General features: G+C 44.2%; 1 protein-coding gene across 1 annotated transcript; it reads left to right on the top strand.

Moving 5' to 3' along the window:
* Positions 1–6,513: 6,513 nt before the first annotated feature.
* LOC308228688 (helix-loop-helix protein 13-like) lies at positions 6,514–8,668 on the top strand (the record flags this gene model as incomplete). Its single annotated transcript, XM_080632104.1, has 2 exons — positions 6,514–7,003; positions 8,631–8,668. The coding sequence occupies 2 exons, from the start codon at positions 6,514–6,516 to the stop codon at positions 8,666–8,668; spliced, it is 528 nt and encodes a 175-aa protein (XP_080488230.1).
* Positions 8,669–21,409: the final 12,741 nt, after the last annotated feature.

The raw sequence follows: 21,409 nt of genomic DNA, 5'->3' as shown, positions 1-21,409 counted from the left end.
CAGGCCAAAATTGCTGGGTAACAACCAAAGATGTGTGTTATCACAGTGATCAGACCAGAGGCTCTTAATGATTCCCTTCTGGCTTTAAATCCTACAAAACCTCACTCCTTGTTGATGCTGAGTTCATAGAGCAGGAATTCACTTGGGAGCCTACCCAAGATGACTTGCAGCCACTACAGCAGATCTAAACACTTCACTTTTTGTGGTGGGAGACTCCATTCATGCTGCTGGAATTGGCTTTTCACTCTAATGCTGGTTTGTTTGTCACTGCCTCTTTCTCTCATGCTGTCAAGTAGCCATGACCTTGCTCTTCTGCAGACCTTCCCCAAGAAATGGTGCCACCACTGATTCAGCTCAGGGAAGGGAAGGATGGGAGATGGTGGAATTAAGCTTTTTTTTGACTTGGAATGATTCATCTGGTTTGAATCTTGCCCAAGACTCTGTCTCCCTCCTTAGTGCTGTGAGACACTCACCTTCCACATAGGCTCCTGTCTTTGGTCCAGCAAGGACCTGCCAGCATGAAAAAAGAGGAAACATGGAAAACTGAAGTCAGATCATCATCACCTGAGCATCTCTTAAAAGGGAACCATGGTGCTATTAATCCCAAGCTTCCCTGGCAGGGCACACTGGTGTGGGGTACAGAGTACATGGCAAATACTGTCCTTGCCATGCTTAGTAAACAGGCCATTCAGGTGGTTCTAGAATTGCTTCTTAAGACTTAATCCTTGCATTTTCCATGGAGTACATCGGGTCCCCCACAGTCCTTCAGTTGTTCCCATCTGTTACTGTCTTTGTTCTCATTCAGATTTGGGAGAGAGTTTTCTCTTCCAGAGCAGTTTGTTGTTGTGGCTGGCACATGATCTCATTCCCAGATTTCTGTTTTCTCTCTCCTGATTTCCTAGGGAGGTTTCTGAAACACAAAACAACTCATTGGTAACAAAAACAAAACCAGAAGACTCTTCTCTCCCCCAGAGCAGCATCATGATAGCAATGCTCTCCATTAGAGACAGGTTTTGTGCATGCTCAGTCCTGCCACTATGTCAACCAATGCTAAGAGGAGCTAAATTGCATCCAAAGCACATCTAAGGTAGTTGATAGCAGACAGAAAGAGCCAACTTCCACATGGAGAGTGGGGCTGATGCATCCTGCACAGGCCAAGGTTTTCCCAAGCTATTATTCCTGGTTTATAACACAAACATGTGCTGGCTTCCCATAAAGTGGCAGCAGTTGTCAGTCAAACAGACATCGCGCTGTAAATCTACCTGAGTGACTGTTTTCAGACCTGAGGTCTCTGGGCAGGTTTACGAGGTGCTGCCTGCGTGAGTAACAAGCCCCATGGACCACTGTGCAGGTGCAGCCAGCAGGAGGGGAGTGGGGCTGGGCGGACCAAGGACTGGGTTCCCACACTGCCAGAGCCCTGCTATCAGCTATGCAAGCATGGATTTCGGGCTCTGCTCTCTGGCCTGGTGCTGTGTCTCCTCATCAGCTCTCTCCTTAGGGAAAACAGAAAGGCTAAAGAAAAGGTTATTCTCAGTACAGGTACAGGAGGCAGAAGCTGGCCTTTTTCTTTTAAAAAAAGATATTTTTTCGTTAAATCAGGACTAAAAATAATGCAGATAATTCAGAATTTCTTGTACTCAAAGAAAGTGCACCTGCAGCTGCAGGAATGGATAACCCATCCTTTTGAAAGGTATTCATGCATCTTGCAGAAGAAGTATTAGCTACAGTGGTTTTGCAAAAGCGTTGAGATCTGTCTTCCTCAAGAAGTCAGGGATAGAATGATTTTTAGTTCCTGATGGCTGAGTCACCCATGAATGGGAGCAAGGTTAAAACATCCAAGTGAAAGCACTAAGAAGAGCACTAGCTGTCACATGAATGACAGATTTTATTCTCCCTAGAGTTATTTCTCATTGGTTGTGGAGACAGGGTTATTCATGGGCACTATCTGCAATCCCTGGGTGCAGCATTATGTTAACCTTGCTAAGGGTATGTTCCAGATCACAGAATCAACTGAGCTGCAAAAGACCTTTAAGATCATCAACTCCAACCTTTACTTCAGGACTGCCAAGTCCACCACTCAGATGAAGAAGAAATATAGAAACTCAGGACAAGCAGCCTTCCTAAGGCCATTGCAGGAGCAACACAACTTTCCTTCAGAAGTTCCCATGAGCATCCTTACCTTGAGATCAAAACTGTACAGCTAAGACCAGGTTGATGTGCATGCTGTCTCACAGAGATGACCATTCACTCTAGTAAGCAGTCACAAACCCCAGAGCAGTGACTTGGATGAGGAACTATTTGGCAGCGACAGTCCAGAGGTCACCACCCAACTCATAAAAATCCCTGTGAAAAGGGGGAAACCACAAGTGAGTATTTTTATTGGAGAAAATGCCTTCCTTCTCCTAGAGACTGGGATTAATTTTCTGTAACCTTACAAACACCCTGCAGAAAGGTTCAAGTGTCTGTGTTCACTCTTAAACACTAAAGACCTTTAAAGCAAAGACTGTCTTGACTGGCTTATACCAATAATGAAATAAATCAAAGTTATATTAACAATTATTCACTGGTGCCTTCCTCCACAAACTTTGACGTCTGATGTTTCTACCCTGTGAATAATAAAGGTCCTGTTACCTTTTTCACTTAAAATCAACATCCTGCCTATGCTGGATTGTTTCATTTCACAATTACTTGAGCATCTCAGAAATAGCCATCATCCCTTTGAAAGTCTCTTGCCCCGGAAATCCTTGTTCTGCTTTTCATTACATCATTACATTTGCTATTGTTTTAGGCTAAAAAGAAGCACATTCCATTTTTAAATGATAATACTTGCACTTTTCCTGCCCTCTGCACTTCACAAACAATGTGCCCAGTAATTCAGGTATCCCAGGCACAGCATGTGGCTCAGAAAAAAGGGATAGCAACTTGATGGTCCACACTTTAACTGTGACTGTGAAGAGGTCAACCAGCCAATTGTGAAGCCTCAGATCCTGCTAACTGGGTGAGCTCAGGTCCTGGATACCTCTCTACATATGCACCTACATATCCTGGATATCCATCTATATATCCATCTACATATCTATCTACAGTTTGGCAGTGCCATTACTAATACATGTTGAGTATTATTCACCTGGATACTGCATTCCCCAAGATTTTTTGGCATCTTTCATCTGACCTTCTCTCTTCATCTGGGACCCCATTCCTAAATCCGATGATGAGCTGCCCAGCATAGTGTTGGAATAGCAGCAACCACATGATGGACTTGTATTTTGGAGTTATCTCATTTGAAAGTAAAGCATCTGGTCCTTTCTACATCTGTTCTTTGTCCAGGCCAAGGACTGACCCCCTTCATTAAGTAATTAAAGATGATGGAAACGTGCTCTGTGTGGAAGATATAGAATATCTAGGACTGGGAGAATTCAAACCCAAATGCCATAACTCCATTTCCTATCATAGGTATAAATCCAGGACAAAGTTGCTGACTCAGGAGTCTGCTTTCATTAGACCCTATTAATTAAAAATGACTGCAGCCAAATGTTATTTATGGATCATCCCACTGGGTCTGAAGAGGTTTTAGGGAAAAATTCAAGCAACATTTCATAATCAGTGTGGTACCCATGCTACCTCATTCCCTATTGGAGACTCCTTCACCTACATCTTCCAAACAAGTGTAAATTAAGCCCAACTGATTGTACATTCCTTCTCTCTCTGACGAATAGAGTTGCAGAAACACCAGAGTGCAGTAGGTCTGAAGTTGTGGTAAGGGTTGTTCATAGGAGGGATGAGAACCTCAGCTTCTCTTCTGAGACCTGACCTCTCATAAAAACCGGCTTTCTAGGGGGAAATAATTTCTTGCATTTCTCTCTTTCTTCCCTTATCCTCCCCTCTTCTTTTTTGTTCAGAGTCTCTCTAAGAGAGCCAAGTTCCCCTTGAACACACTAGAAGTAGGCTTGCTGGAACATCTGCTCTCCATCTGTGAGGCCAGACATATCCCCAGGCAACACAGGCAACACTATTAGCAGTGATGGAAATGGAAAAGAACATTAAGCACTGAAGAAGCATCTGCTGAGAGAGAGGAACCCAGTGTATAAACCCATGTTACTTGCTGAGCCTCTTTGTCTCTGCCCATTGCTCCTGGTGGACAAGAAGTGTCTCCTATAGAGCCTTATTCAGGAGAAGACCTTCTGTTCTCTTGCTGATTATGGTATTTTCAAGTGTCTAAGGTTTGTGCCTAAGGTGGCCAATTCAACACTACCCAGTGCTCAGCTAAACAGCGACTGAGGAGCTGTAGAAGCACCTAAAAGAGAATATGAAATGTGGGAACTGCAAAGAGGCCAACAATGCAGCTGGAGAGGTGTTTCATGTAATGATGGTGCAGCATGCAGAGAGAGAGACTTCAGGCAGGAAGGCTTTTCTGCTGCCTGCTTTCTGCATAGCTGAGCCCAAATCTGCTTACAAGGGTGTAGAAGGGACTTCTGGGATCAGACACGCAGCCCTGATGCCAAGCATCAGGATTGTAAGAAGTTGCTTCTTTTGGAAACATTGCTTGTACATGATATTGGTGAATACACTGATACGATTTAAAAGAAAGCATTGCAGGATGAACTCCTCATTGCTTGGCCCACATTGAAGTCTTAGGTCTGCTACCTGTGACTGTGATCATTTCCTTCTACCCTCCTGCAGCCCCTATGGACTTTCATAATATCAGTATTATACTGTTCAGTATGTTGATATCATGAGAAATTATTTACCTTGTACAAAACTAGTACAACATTTGTGCCCTGAGCTGACCAGAGAAAGCAAGACACATTATTTGACCACTACTTGCACTGTACTGCCACAATTCCTATTTTCTTTTGTAAAGCAGATATGCAGACAATAGATTTCTTGTTCAATTCACACAACAAGAAGAAAAAAGATAGTCCTTGTGTTTCATACACCGCAACGTTCTCACATCTGCTCTTTGCAAAAACCTTTCCTGAGGCTTTTTTTATGCTGCCTTAAACTTCCTGGAGCAGGAAGAATTGCCACAAGTAAAAATCCCAGGTTACTAGGAAGATATCCTATGCCTTATCTTAAAATATATCCCTCTATTTACAGGGCAAAGTTACCAGGACTCCATAAGTCACTGCCAGGTGGAGGACCCAATCATCCTTTTGGATTCATTGAAAATGAAGGTCATTTTCTGCTATCCAGCCCTATATCTGAAGCTATTGAGATTTCTGCCTTCAGCTGTCCTGTCAAGGAGCTGTCTGTGGCTCATAAACTTCACAGTAAACATCTCTTGGAACTTCTCACAGCAGCAGGACACAAGTCATGAGCACATGAAGTCAAGTATTAGATTGTCTTGATAAAAATCCTTTATGGCATGCTTCAAGAAAAGCATTTAAGCTTTCTTTAACTTAAAATATGTTTCCATTCCATTCATTTAAGTCCTTCAAATATGACTTAAACTTCTTCTGAGTGAATTTAAACACTAGCTTAAGAATTGTGGAAATTGAAGAGAGTGAGGCACCCACTTAGATTATGCACTTGCTTTAAAGTTCTCGTGGTGCTTAACAGCTTCCACCCCCTTTGTCCAGTATCATAGGGATGCTGGACACCTGCTACTCTCCCATTTTCCAGCACTTCTCAAGATGTGGCCTACCTGGTCCACCCTTCCAGGACAGCACCCATTGCAATTATTGTAGCTGCTGCTATTTTCCAGGGCTTAGTATGGTCTGAGACAAGGCACTGAATGTCTGTATTCTCCACAAAATGTATCATTCAAGTGTGATTCAGAAAATATAATAACCAAATAAAGTGATGTTGGCTTGCTTAACATGAGGTACCACTGTGTTTGCAATTTAACACAGCAGTGCATCCCACATCTTTATCCCAACCATTCTCTTTCTAGAAGAGCAGAAGATGGCCCTGCTGTTAGAGAGGGCAGAATCATGTGTTTCTGACAGCATTATAATAGCATTTTTTTGTTCAGCCATAGGAGAATATGGGGCTATTAACACTTCACCAAAAAGATAAAGGACTGTATTTTGTTTCTTCCTTCAACCACTCCTAAACAAAGCCAACAACAATAACAACAAAATCCCTGTGTGAATCCTATTCTAAATAGCAAGTGGAGAGACTGAACTTGCGGAAGATCTCAATAACTGCTTCAATGGATTTTCCAGGAGAAAGTCAATAGAAAACTCATTCTCTCTTGTTACATTCATTCATATTGTTTTGTAGTCAACAGCTACTAAAAGGAGAAACACGTGTACTAATTAGTTTTGAGTGGGGAAGAATAGGATCATTCCCCTGCTGAGGAGCCATGAAGTATTTAAATCATGAGTTCCACTTGGATATGCAACTGGGGAAACTTTTGCGATAGCCTTCCCCAAGGAGACAACAAGCACTCCCTGCCCCTGAGTTTTCGGGGGGGTATAAATGAAATTTGAAGCCAATTTGCTCAATAGTCAATTTGATCTGAAGTTGCAAACATTTCCATTAGCTTGCTTCAGACCGGTGGGTCAGAAGATGGAAGAACTTTGTTACAGCTTCGAGCAGGAAGACACCGCTCCTGACTTTCTCCTCTGGGACGACGCAGGTGCCAGCGATCAGCTGGACAACCTCTTACTTGACTGCTGCTCCCTGACAGACCCCTTCAGCCCTTGGCCCGCCCAGGGGCAGGAGGCGGGCAGCGCAGCGGGGCGGGCTCTGGGTGCTGAACTGGACAGCTCCGCACCGCCGCGGCCCCCCGGCCACCTCCGCCAGCGCCACGCCGCCAACGTCCGCGAGAGGAAGAGGATGATCAACATCAACTCGGCCTTCGACCAGCTCAGGAGCCACGTACCGACCTTCCCGTATGAGAAGCGCCTCTCCAAAATCGACACGCTGCGGCTGGCCATCGCCTACATCGCTCTCCTTGGTGAGATCCTCCTCTCCGGATGCGATCCCAAATCCTACGTGGAGCAGTGCCTGAAGAAGGGTTTGCAAAGCCAACAGCAGGCAACCTGGAATACAAGCGGTGAGTGAATGAAGTGTTGTGTTTGTTTTGGGTTGCCAGTGGGAGTGAATTGGTCAACTTGCTTTTGGATATCCACTTGTCACATTCATAGAATGGTTTGGGTTGGAAGGGACCTTAAACCTCATCCAGTTCCAACCCCCTGCCACGAGCAGGGACACCTTCCACTAGAGCAAGTTGCTCCAAGCTCCGTCCAACCTAGCCTTGAACACTGCCAGGGATAGGGCAGCCACAGCTTCTCTGGGCATCCTATGCCAGCATCTTAGCACCCTCACATGGCAGAACTTAGAATCATAGAATCATTAGGGTTGGAAAGGACCTTAAGATCATCCAGTTCCAACCCCTCTGCCATGGGCAGGGACACCTCACACTAAATCATGTCACCAAAGGCTCTGTCCAGCCTGGCCTTCTTTATATCTAACCTGAATCTCCCTAACATGCATGTGCAAAATGCTTCTCTGCTGCTTTCCCTGTCTCTCCCTCTTCTTTTAAATTCAGCACAAAGCTGTTCTATAATGCAAGTTGATGGTGCCTGTAGAGATTTTATGTTCTTTACATGTTTTCTTTAGCTTATACCTGGCTGAAAACCCCCCCTGGCTTTGAACATAAAGAGGATCTCACTTTTTAAAATACATATACCCAAGTAACCAAGAGTTTCCCACAGTTACCAAAATTCAACACTGCAAATCAGGATACACAAGAAAATGCATTCAAATTTCAGCTTTGTTTCAAAGTGCAGGGGAGCAAATGCCTATTTGCAATTTACATTCTTATATAACTATTTTAAGGTGAAGGGCTGCTATGCTGCTTGTTTGTCCTGCGCTTTATCTTGACTTATGTGGGATTGAACTTTGCGCTTGTTTCCACCAGAATGTGTTGCTTCCTCATTCCGTTGTAGGGTGAAGATGGAAAATTGTCCAAGTGCCAAACATGGGGCCTCAAGTCTCAAATAGAAAGCAACAGTTTTAGTGTTACTTAGTGGCACAAGGAGGAACAGGGGGATTTTCAATAGTTCTTGGCACTTTGCATTATAAGGCAATTAACCCCCTTTCTAACCCTGTCCCTTTGGAAAAGATGGATCTTGCCACTTTCTGGAAATGGGCTTTGAAGCATATCAGCCTTCAGAAAGTGCAGCATAAGGACAAAAAATTCTTTTTCAAGAATAGTCTATTGCAGAATAGTATTTCCCTTTCATTTCCCGGGGAAGTGTCAAAAGGACAGAGCCTGCAGCGGAAAAGCAATCAGTTTACTTTAAAGGGAAAGTTAATTCTTTTCTCCTTTCCTATTAATTTCCATCTGCTACATAACTGGGAAAATGATTCCTAATATGCTCCTGATCACAACTGTCTTGACTACTGAGAGCATCCAGATTGTATTTTCCAGCTGCCCCCACCTTTAACAGATAAACTGGTTTTAAACCAACACAACTGACTCTCATAGGGATCACCTCTTTTGTCAGGCTTCTAGTTAACTAATATTTCTGAAGAGCTCCACTTGGAAAGACCTAAATGAGTGAGACTGCTTTCCTGGAGAGGCAGAATAGTTGGCTTGTTAAACAGTAATTTAAATGCTTTAAATGAATGTGGTATGTCTTCACTTTGTTTTCCTTTCTCCCTTCTGTTCTCTGCAGATCTGACAGCCCGCCTGTCCTGGGTAAAATGGGATTAAGTAGAAGTAAAAGAAAGATCTTTCAAGGCAGCATATTGCCAGACCTGCTGGCCTGGCTGCTGGGTACCGGCTGTCAAATTCTCAGTACTACAAGTAGAAGAGAGGAACACTCACAACTCCACTTATTGTCATGGATCACTTTCTTTCCTCGTGTCCAGCATCCGGTCTCTTTTGGTGTTAATCCATTGCTGTGTAGGGCCTTCTGCTTCTCTTTCTTCTAGTTTCTCACACACTGAAAGATTAAAAATCAGTGTCATTACAATCCCAGCAACAACATTTCTCTTCCACTGGAGGAGGACTACATCCAAATCACATTTCCAGTGTGTGAGAAAACCTGCCCCTGATCACAGGACAAAACTAAGCACCACCAGCTGCAACCTATCGCTTGGCTTAAGATGTCCAAGGACATAACTGAAAGTTGCCAGTGATTTAGAGCACAGAGACCAGTTTTCAGGAGGTGAGAGACAGCTTTTTCTGTCTGTGTGTCTCCAAGATTTCTCATGCCTACGTCCCAGAGTGACAACTTCGGGAGGTCTGAGTCCAAGGCTGATGGCCTTTTGACACCAATGACTGCTAGCACTTGGGCACCATCTCCTCCACAGCCCTGTCAGCCTGAATGCTCATGCAAAGACAGCAGGTGGATTTTGACATTTTCTGGTTTGTGATTTTCTGAACAAATGCCATTGGCCTGGTGCTGCTCCAGCAGCCGTCAGGAAGGGTCTCATAAATGCTTCCAACATAAAATGTCACTTACATCCCCCCACAACAAAATAGGCAAAGCACTGTGTTCATGCTTGACAAGTGATTACCAAAGAGTCGTTCCTATTCTGCAGCCCAAGGTAATAATATTAGCAAAACTAAAACAGTGAAGAAAAACCTATAGCTATTATGTCTTTGACATAGTTCTCCTGTATTACCTGAGTGCACCCTAAAGCTAACATTGTCTGTTGAATGCATTTCTTCCCTTGTCAATCGTATACTGTAAAGGCTCTGAATCAATTTGTTGGTAAAGAAGATCCATCATACATCTTGAACACTTCACTAACACCCTGCTAGTGTACTTGGAGATCTGAAACCATTTATCCTTGATGTACTTTATCACATTTCTTAGCAGGTAGGATGTTCAATCTAGATAAAAGAGAATGTATTTAACATACTGATTGGTTCTCCTCATAGCTTTGATCCGTACAGAGCAAAACCACTTCAGGAACTGTGGTTTTGCTCTGGTTGAACTTTGGTGGTTTTAAGGGGAAGTGAAGATGAAGAGGGGCCTTTGTGAGGGGAAAACTGAAAAGAGCCTTTTTACCTTTACAATTCTCCTGTCAAAACAAAAGGGAAGATTTCATCTCAGATGCCATAACGTATTTCAGTCAATTTAGAATAAACCATTTCAACTCAAACTTTTGACTCTCTGCTTTTTCACCCACTTGAGACACTTGGATGAATTTCTGCAGTGGCTGAAAAGGTGAAAACCTTAAACAAAAATACCTGAAAATGCAGTTTTTCACTTTTATGTACGTCTCTACTCATTTTGGTTTACAAATGACGAAACAGCAAACCCTAAACACAAACCACAACCTACCACAAAAATACCCATTAGATTTTACTTTAATAATAACATAAATCTCTACAATTCCTAAAATATGAAATAATTGATTCTTCCAAATCCATTCCTCTCGTTTGCTAGAAACACAGCAGGTCCTTCAGACACAGACCCGGCAGTGAAACCAGGGCATGAGACTGAGGTTCCTGTTTCTGTCTTACCTGCATGACTTGGGGCCTGTCACTAATGCACATCCCCTTCTTGCTGCTGCTTTTTTTACCTGACAGTCCCTCCAAGCCCACAAATGCTTCAATGTATGCTGTAGCACACAGGAACCCAACCGGGACCTCAAGCAGCTTATACTGATTTCACCTCTATTTTTCGTGCAACAGTAAAGCACTCCAGATGGGGCCAAACAACAAGTATAGTGGATCAATGCAGCAATCCTGATGCTTTGCTTGATCTTTTGGATACGAGTCCACCTTTTTGTATCCTGAGAGACCTAGGTCTGTGTTATGACCCTGCTTCAGTTCACCTCACAGATAGTGCTTAGCAGAGCTCAGTGGTGAAGAAGGTGAGAAGCACTTTAAAGCCCACTGAATATCATAGAATCACAGAATGGTTTGGGTTGGAAGGGACCTTCAAGACTATCTAGCTCCTGCCCTGGCAATGCCAATCCTCAGTGTCACTGAAGGTGACACAAGTATCACAGGTTAGTAGTGATGTATGCTCAGGATCTCTTGGTGTTTGGGTACAGGATTCGCAAGTACCTGTCTGGGACCTAAAGGAAATGAAAATATCCTGCCCCTCACCTCTAAGCTCTGCAGCACACCTGGGAGCAGTGGTCACATTACCACCTTCCAGGTGATCCTGAAGGATCAGTCTCATTAGGGGGACCAAAGTCATCCTCCCAGGGCTGAAGACCTTCTCCATGCTTATCTCAGGGTCACACTCAGTGACCCAGGACCCATGTTCTCAATGAGGCATGCAATTGCCACGTCATTTCTCCAAAGCCAGAGAAGCCTTCCCACAGCAGACCACAACTGGCAGGCTGCCTAGATTCCATAACCCAGCACCTTTGGCCAGAGGAAGCTCTTTCAACAAGCCCAAATCACCCACCTGTACAGTTTGGTTTCCAGCCTTCAGCTATCTACCGAAGGAAAATGCAAAGATCTACATGTCTACACCTCCTACAATAACACTTCCAACCTGTGTCTGCAAAAATGGCACAGTCTGTGTCAACATGGGAAGGGGAGAGCTGAATTAAGCCAGCTATTTAGAAAGAGTCCAGATAGATCCAACAGGACTTTCTGCAAGCTTTCATTAGGATATATAGTTCTCCAAGGTGTCTCATCCTTCCAAGATGCCTCATCCCTTCAAGATGCTTTTGGACAAGATAGGACCTGTGTCTTATCTCTCCAAGATGCTTTTGGAGAGAGCCCAGAGGGTCACACACCTTAATCCTCAGGGAGTAACAACTACCTCTCTAGTGTTGTCATGGTTAGTGGTGGAATAGCTTCCAACTGGGAATGTGCCTGTTATAAAAGGTCCTTTACACCAAACTAATTTTGGGTGTCCAAAATCCCTGGCTCCAGATATCCCCTGTTTCAGTGGTATTGGAGACATGACTATCTGCCTTGCTTTTCTTTACACTACAGCAGAGGTTTGTGCTCGATGCAAGACAATAATGACACATTATGAAACAAATATTTGCTGCAGGGCACCTGGTTACAAGGAGAAGGCTCTTCTTTTGCCCTTTGCTCCAGCCTAAAAGAACTGGATAATGGCTTTTGAAGCAGGCTGGGTGTATGCAGTAGCAGCAGGAAAGCATATAAAGGTAATGTTGGGCAGTATCTCAGGTTCTTGCAGTGGACAGACAACTTGTCTGGATATTGCATTAGTACCAAAAGCATCATAATGACAAAAGCAGGAAGAACTGTGCTACAACAAAGAGGTTTTCCTCAATGTGGTGACTCCAGCTAAGGCAGAAGCTAAAGCTGAAGTCCTCCTCTGAGATGCAGACACCTTCCACTGATGCTCCATGGTCAAACAGCAGTAACAGTAAAGACAGAAATATCTGCTGAGGTTTCTGTAAGTCTAGCTCCACCAACACCACCATGGGGTTCCTATGGGAATTGCTGGTTGGTTAAGTGCAGCTGGCCTGTGGTCTGCAGGCTGGGAAGCTCTGCGAAATGCCCTGCTGCAAAGGCACCCCCACCTATCATTGCTGCTGTCAAAGAATCGTTTCATAAGGCATGACTTTGAGCAAAAGGCTGCTGGAATTTGATGATGACTCCAAATTCAGAAAAACTGTAGCAAATAAATCTTGCAGCAGGATATGTAAGGACTGGGGTTTGGGTTGCAGTCAAAACCAGAAGGAAAAATGTTCTTCTTGGGAGTCAAAACTCTAATCCTGGGCTCTCGAGTCAGTAAGTGGAGTCAATGCATTTATTGTCACCATTAAAACTGATGAAGTTCTTTCTCCTTACACACACTATGCTTTGATATTTGTATCATTCTGACAGCTTCAGTGGAGACTCATTAGACATATACTGGCTGGAGTTGACAGTCCACCTCTGTCCGCCCTCTCCAAGCTACCTGAAGTCTGACCAGGTACCAGCCAAAAGTGCTAAACTAAAGGATGCTTCTCGGGTGATATCTTGTTAAATCGTTTGGATGCAACAGGCTGCTAAAATGGTGAAAGTATCATGCCATCAGATCAGTCTCTCTTTCATCTTCTCTGATGATCCCATTCATCTGGGATGAATAAAAGCAGATAAAGAGGGTATCAGCTCACTCTGTCTGAAGAAAGCCAAGCCAGTGCTATGGCCCTCTTCCTGCTGAACAGTACAAAGACAATTTGGCTCTTGAGGGTTATTTTTTCCAGGACAGATGTTTCTGAATAGCTCCAGGTCTGGGCACATTTGATCTTAAATAAGCCTGCCTTTTTCTGACTATAAGGCTGAAAGGCAGAGAAACCGAGGCAGTCAGTGGTTCCTGTGCACTACATTTACATTCCACATCAATCCAGAGCAGCTACTGTGTGTAGACATGCTCCGTGTCCACCCATCTTCTCTCCTGCCAGTTCTGGCTCATTCCCTGTGTCACACTTGATAGCAGTTTGCCCAGTTCCCTGGTTTGAGTATCAGGCTCCTTCTTCCTGGTCTTTTCAGCTCTGCTCCATTTGCAATGCAGAACAGATCAGCTTTGCTTTTCCCTTGTCTCCTAACAAAGCAGCAGGATCTTCTCACCAGACATTCAACAGCCAGATCTCTTATGGAGGGAAGCTAGGAGGTGCTGAAGAATGATGCCTTCATATTGCAACCTCCGAGGACCGGCTTAGGGGCCCATCAACAGCAGAAGAATTGTTCTCTTGAAATATGGTCCCTGTTTCCAGCTCACCAGGGTCCTTGCCAAGAAAAGTGAGAATTATTTATTACACCTTCCTTCCTTCACAGCTAAACTACTGACCCTTTCTGAAACAATAAACCATGGTTCTCCTTCATCCATTTGGAATGGATGAAGAAGAACAAAAGAAACTGGAACAAGACTCTGGAACAAAAGGAATCACATCCCCATTGTGAAGAAATGAGTTGTTCTACTGACAAGGCACTGGCAGATACTTTAAAGGACAGACGTGGGGGTGAAGGACAATTTGTTTTTCCTTTCTTGCCACAGACCCAGAGTAGCAAACTTCATTTCCAAGACCTTTACTTTCCAGCTTGGAAAAAGGAATTTCATGTTTCACCTGAAAACACAAGTACTTGTCCAAATTCGTATTGTTTCTTAAGTGTTGCCAGAGCTCCTCCACTGAAGAGTCTGTGATGCGTAAGCTGTTTGAGCTGTGGGGTTCAAGGTCTCAAAATCATTGAGGTAAACCTGCCTTCCAGTAACCCGCAGCTCTGATATAGAGAAAATCCTCTTTGGATCACTCCCATATTGCCTGCACAGAAGTTGGACATTTTGCAAGGTGCTCTCCCAGCCTCTGGTTGACTGCACTGAAGTTTTCAGGATGGGAACTACACAAAGTCTAGACCTCAACAGCAAAGAGTTGCAGCACCACAACATTTTGTTATGAAGAAAGACATGGTCCTAACAGGCAGAAATCTCCCAGCATGGAGGAACAGCTCAACTGCACAGTGATGGTTTTTACCTCATTCAGTAGCCAGCCACCATTCCATGCAGAAGAGACTCCACAGTGTTAGTGGCATCCTTTAAAGCAGCCTGGAGATCACAGCATCTATCATAGCCTCATTCCTGGTGGATGAGAGAAGGTGGCACTACACAGGCTTTGTACATAGTTCTGCACAACATCCTGCTGCAATTCATGGCTGTCTTTCCAAATCTCACTTTAGATCAGCCATAGTGGCTGATTTCAGCACATAACAATCTCTGCAGGTTTCACAATCTCTGATGGTTCCAGAGCTGTTGTCACGATGATGGATTTCCCCAGGGTGTAGCTGTCTGTGTTGATACAACCATATACATCCTTCTAGATCTGTTCAGCAGAAGGTTGAACTACAGGGAAGGGATGTGTTAAAACTCCCATGAGTCAAACACCAAGCACCTTGTCTTCACACCAGTCCCTTTTCAGACGAGGAGCATTTGTTGGTCAGGAAACAATGCTTTCCCTCAAATAATGGGGACACCTTGGGAGCAGGGCAGTTGACAAAGGAGCAACCAGGTTGTCTATTCTTTGTTGTCTTGTTGCAGGAAAGAATAAAGCTTCTCTGCACCTTTCAGGCTGAAACTCCTTGAGAGTGCTACCACCAGGCCTGCCCTGGACCCATTTGCAAGTGGGATGGCAGTCAGAGCTGGTGCCCTATAAGTGCTAGTAGCAGTTCCTACATTGTGCTCACAAAGCTTTGCAGGTCTTTGCACATGGACCTCAGACCATTGTAGACAAGCTGGTGAAGCAGAAGCAGCAGCAGGCCTACTATTAGGGTTTGTTATAGCTACTGTTGTCCTGTGGGGCCTTGGGATCTATAGGAGAGATGTTTGCTCCTAGGTCAGACTTTGGGAGGGAGGAAATGAACCTGTTCCCTTTGCATGGCCATAAGCAGTCTGGCCAGGACCAACTCTTTGGTCAAAGTTGGACCTTGGATGCTCCCTGCAGACACTCCTTGGAGCAAGGTAGTCATTCTGCACGAGCAGGAAAGCAGGCAAACAGGCAGTCTGTAGTGGCTTACAAGAGAAAGTTAAATACAAGTCAGGATCCTAAACACCTTACAGAAGTCCCCTTACAACAATCCAACACATTGACAACTGGATACCTTCAATAAATCCATGTGTGAGGACCTGGGATATTGCTGCAGCGGCTACCAGCAAGCCCCAGCCTTTGGGAAGAGCTTCACAAGCCGTATCAGCTCCTTGCATGGGAACAAAGTGCGATTACAACCACTATGTCTAATTTTAGATGACTCCCACTTCCACCCAGTCGGTTTGCTTAAACCGGAGTGCAACTGACCAGGGAAACACCAGAGACAAAGCGATTCCAATCTCAAAGGTGATTTCTTGCCAGGAGAGGGGAAAAGTGGGGACGGGAATAAAATCGGATACTTTGCGCTAACAACGCAAGCCTGTGCACCGAGAGCAGAGGGGAATCCTGCTGCAGGCACTGCCCTCTCGTGGTACGGGATTAAAATCTCGCCCTTCCAGAAGCAGGGGATGATTCCTGCTAGCATCCCTGCTCCAGCCCAGCCGCAGCAAAGAGGGTCCCCTCGGGGAGCACTGAGCAGAAGCAGCCGTTAAATAGGAAATACAGATAAAGAGTATGCATAGCTGTATCTCTGCAATTAGATTATGGGTTATGCCTCTTCATGCAAAATCCATTGGGTTTTATCTTTCTAAAAACATTTTCATGCATCTTTCTGCCCTCTTGTTTGCACACCTTGCACACAGGAAGAGCCTGAAGTAGTGTCTAGCCTCACAATGCTCCCGCCTGCAATATCTGAGTGCTCAGAGATATCAACGTAGTATTCCCACAGCACCCAGGGGAGGCAAGACAACACGAGCTGGCACACAAAGCCTACAGGCAGAGCTTCCATTGATCGTGACTGTCCCCAGGAAGCAGCACACCATTCCCTCTGCATCCTCCTCTCCTCCTTGAGGCTCCTTTGCTGCAGCAAGACGCCTCTTTCTCTCATCAGAGCCTCACGAATGGCTAAACCATCTCCTCCAAAAGCACTTTCCAAAAATACTCCAGCTTAGGCAGACACCGAGCATGGAAAATTTTAGCCCAAGCAGTTCCCGTCAGACACTGCTGTGCAGAGATGAAAATGAAGCAAAGCAGTGGGAAGGGCAATCACAGGTTTTTAGCTATGTGGAGTGCACACATGGGCTCGTGTATGTGTCCCTGTCTCTTGAAAATGTAGGAGGAGAAGAGGGAACAATGAAACTTTACATACAGAGATCAGCAATTATTATCAGTCATGAAATGACATCAGCCTCGTGGACCTTTCCTTGCAGCAAGTGTTTTCACAGTGTTTCAGTGCCCAGCAGGTTTCTCTTTAGCCTGCCCCTCCAGCGACAAGTCACACTCACAGCTAAGGCTTATCGAAACCCCCTTTCCCTAGGTCACAAAGTGAGATCTAAGCTGGGATTCCCAGAGAGGGAATCTTGCTAAATAGCCACAAAGCTCCTCAGAAGGGAACCTGATCTCAGTACCCGCAGCATTGAACCACACTCAGGCATTCATGCACATGTACATCCTGCTCAAGCACGCAGGAGAGATTTCCCAAGCTAACATTTACACAGTTCTCCAGAGAACAATAAAGTTATATGAACTGTAGCAACCATTATTGGATGTTGTAGCACTAGACCCAGCCCAGTGAGCTAATCTGAGACCTCGCTTTTCAACAAACATCAAATTCTCTTGTTATTCAGGTACCTGCATTTCAGCCTCACAATTCCCAAGGTTTGTGAATTGCACCACTCCTATTGCTAGCGCCTCATCCTCATGCTGTCTAAAGCACATCGGATCCTTCTATTATCATCCTTCTTTTCATCATCCTGTATTTTCCTCCTTCTGTGGAGGTACACACCATCTCACCCGTAGTCACCACTGTATTTAAGAGTCTCGGGTGATGCAGCAAGACAAGCCTGCCATAGGAAGTCTGCAGTAGCAAAGCAGACTTTCACAGCTAGCAGAAGCCTTTGCACAGATTTTTTCCGACATAACAGCCTGGTTTGCAGCACTTATGCTCTTTAATCCCACTTCAGCAGTCCAGGGAAGCAATGAAGCACACGGTTAAACCTAAGTGTGTGCTTAGGCTGAGCTGGCTGCAGCAGGGCTGAGGCTGAGGATGCGATTAGTATGAAGGATAGACACTTGTGTTTTGATGGATCAACACTTTACGTTGAGTAGCTTATCGGCTTTCCTTTCTGCTATTGAAATATGTGCTGCACTCTTAAATCAACCTTTTCCGTGAAGGTAATTCCACATTATCAGTAAGTTTCCAATAGACATTATCCAACTCTCCTGCTGATACCAGGGGCTAGGATTTCTGCGGCGTCGTGACAGTACAAAAACTTCAGGCTTAGAAACATTACACTACCCCAGCAGAATGATGGATCTGCTTCCAGGGGGTGAATAATCCTCCAGCCAAACAAAAACCAGAAAACCTCTTTCAGTACCTTTATTTTCTTTTTCCACGTTATATTCTTCTAGCAAGTCTTACATCTTTGTGAACCGATCCCGGTGCAGCTCTTCAACAGCCAAGCTTATTCTCCATGGGGTAAAACATCAGCAGAACACACGACTCCGAGCCAGCGCCGAAACTGAACTGCTTCGCAAAATGAAAGCAATACACAGTTGGTATCTTCCTAGTGAATTGAATTAATAATGTTAAAAATCAATAGTAACTTAACAATCCTATAAAAGTGTGAAATTAGCTCAGTGAAGGGAGCTGGCAAACCCTTTAGGTAAGGTTTTGCTGCCAAAACAAATATAGGTTAGAAATTACCAGCTTTCAAGGTACCTTAAATAGCGTGGAGGAAGAATTGCACCCTTGCTCTTGGAATATTTAAGCTAAACGTGGTCTAATTGGTTATTTCGGTGTTAAAATGTGCTGCCCTCATCTTTTGAGAGAATTCATGAAATTAAACATGATCTAAGGAAGACCCGAGCATCCTCTCTTCTGAAGGTGTTTAGCACAAATAGCGAGGAGGGAGGCAAAATTCATAAGTACTGATCTTTTCAAAGCAATAAAAGGCAGTTCGAAAGCTGCATTGAAAATGTATTCAGGAAACTTGTTTCAATTCCTCATGTGCTGAAAGGGATGCAAAAATAAGAACTTTAAAAAATACCCTTTCCTACTGCTTAAATGAATTTAAGACCCTGGATAAACAGTGACGGAAATGATTTGGGGCTTACTTGAAATTCCTCTCCCCCCCCTTCTTTTTCTTTGCAATTGCTGTTACCTTGCTACTCATTGCTAGCTCAAGCTCACAGCTGCAGAGAGGGTTTTTTTTTGTTGTTTTCTGCTTTGTGAGCAGACCAGCTTGAATCCGGAGGGGAATTTCATGGTTGTGGCTGTCTCCCTGCCTCCAGAGTTGAGGAGTTCTAGCCCTTCGATAAAAACCGTGGTGGAGCAGATTGGTGCATTTGAATCTCAAACTAAAACCCAGCAACAATGAAAAACACCCCTTAGATTTCATAAAATCTACCAGATGCCTTAGAAGGGCAAAATTTCTTGTTCCTCTTTAATTAAAAGGTAGAGCAAATAAAAACCTGGTTTTAATTACACAGCAGGAATAGAAGATGTTATCTCCCCAAACCACTCTGCTGCGGTGAATTAACTTTTGCTGGTTTTCTTTCTTTCTTTTATTTTCTTTAAATCTGCTGCGTCTCAATTTAAACCCGGCGCACAAAAAGAGAATTGAGTTTCTATGAGAATATTTATATGCTCCAAGATAACAAGGCAGCAGCCCCTGAGTGGGTATAAACTGACGGAGATTTGTACTGGCTTAGGCTAACACCAGAACGGGTCTCTTACAGCCAGTAGATGTTGACTGCCACGCTCAGCACTGACCCCGATGCAAACATAGCAGTACACTTAGCTTTTGCTATACTCACAGAGGGATATAGCCAATTTAATTGCAGCATTTAAACAATGCTCAATTTTCAATCAAGACCCAACAAACCAATTGCTCTGGTCCCTCCAGGGCCGTCCTCCTGCCACCAATACCCTCATGGATGCAGGGTGCTTATACATTGCCACGCAGCAGCTCCCGTATTGCTGAGGAAAGACAGCGTTGTACGAAGGCATCCCAAGCAGGGTTAAATCCTGGCTTTTCCCAACAGCGTGGTATCCCAAGCCAGGCCCAAGCCTGCTTGTAAAATAGTGCAGGTGTGTTTATTGTAATCATATCTCACTAAAAAGAAACAGGTTCAGGGGGTTTAAATATAATTAGCATGAGCTACACTCCTGCCTTTAATCACTACCTTGCTGGTTAATATAATCAAGAAGGCAAACAAACAAGGATTAAACCCATTAAATTAAAAAAATATATATTCTATGGGGAAAGCCTGCAAAGGAATTTTGTTTCGGTGTTCTGCTACAGAGCATCCTTTTATTTCTCTGTTACAAGTCATTCTGAGCATAAAAATACTTGCCTTGGAGACCTCTCTTTTCTCTGCCTCCCATAATGAGAAGCTAAAATACTACAGCCTTTATTTTTCCTTCACATTTGATGTAACCCCAACACTTTGTACTTTCGTGACATCTTTCAATAGAAGACTCCCCGCACTTAACAGTATTTAAAGGCATGTCAAGTGAAAGATAACATGTGAGTAACACACTTGCTGCTCTGATAATATATCCAAAAGGATACATCAGATGTAAATACAGGCTTTGGGAACAAGAGCTGGTGGTCCCAAATGGTCAGGTCAGAATATTGCTGCAATTACTGTGCCTGGACCTGTTTGTTTGGCCTCCGAGAAAATGCCTGAATCTGGAACAGAGTTTTGCCTTTTTGGCCATGGGGTATTTTGCAAATAACCTGTATCATGACATAGGAATCGTTTTCCTATGAAATAACCATTTATTTCACATGGAAAGCTCCATTCAAAGCACTCCTAAATACAGGAAACACTCTTATCAGCACAGAGGCACAATGCTTTAAAGCAAGGCTTGCTGCTACCCTGAAGTTTCACATTCACAAGGGGAAGCCCAGATAAATACAGGCACATGGATATAAGCCTGTTTGGATATGTACGCATTGAGTATCTCCTTACAGAGACAACAAATAGCCAATACACTCTCCCCCCCTTTCCTACCTCCATTGTAAACCAGCCCTCAGGATCTCCCGTAGATGGATTTAACAGAACCCCTCCAGCTCCCTCTGAGAAGGGAAAGTAATTTCTACCAGCATGTTTATTGATACAGGATGTTAAGTACCTGCCCGCCTGCCTTTTGCTTATAATAAAGACACTTTTTTGTGCAAATTCCATGGAATGCGGCGTGCCCGAGTTTAGAGGAAAATGGGAGATCGGCACAGTCACAGCAAGTGGGGGCTGCCGTTGGGAGAGGTGCCTCTGAGAACCACAGCACCAACAGAATCTGAAGCATTTGCAACCATTTCTCTCTAGTTATTTATTCCTTCATAGCTGTGCCAAAAAGCCCATGTAGAGTTAAAAGGAAAACAGGAACATACCCCAGTATTCTTCACCGGTTTGCAAATAAAACGCCTCTGCTTTCCACTAAGAGGCTGCAAGGAGAAGTAAAACATGAGAAGAAAATATTCCTCCCAAAACACTGTGTGTTAGAAGCAATGCTGTCAATGCTGCAGGAGTCAAAACAGGTTAAAAAGATGCTCGGCAGATAGCTGCAGCTAGCTGAGGGCATGAGCCTGGAAAGCATTACTGCTTGTGACAATGAGCCCAGTCCTGAAGCCATTTATTTGATGTGCTCTGGTTTATTCTCCTCTGAGCTCCCTATGGTGCGTAGTTAGAGTGAAAAAGCTCAGTGACGGCCCTGCCACCCCAGTACTGCAGCTCACTGGGATTTTAATACCCTCCATGTTCAGCAAGGGATTAAGTGGGACCCTAAATAAAGCCAGGCTTAAATGCATCCCTCTTCTAGGTCAAAGATGAAGTAACAACTTCAAAAATGTGCTGAGCGGCTTGAAAAATCACAGCTTTTGCAAAGGAAATGTCAATCCTCTTTCCTATTTTTGTTGTTGGTGTCGGGCAGTTC

Source organism: Psittacula echo (genome assembly GCF_963264785.1).
Source record: "Psittacula echo genome assembly, chromosome: 20".
NCBI classification, from domain to species: domain Eukaryota; kingdom Metazoa; phylum Chordata; class Aves; order Psittaciformes; family Psittacidae; genus Psittacula; species Psittacula echo.
The sequence above is the reverse complement of the archived record's forward strand: the minus strand, read 5'-3'. Positions and strand labels throughout refer to the sequence as shown.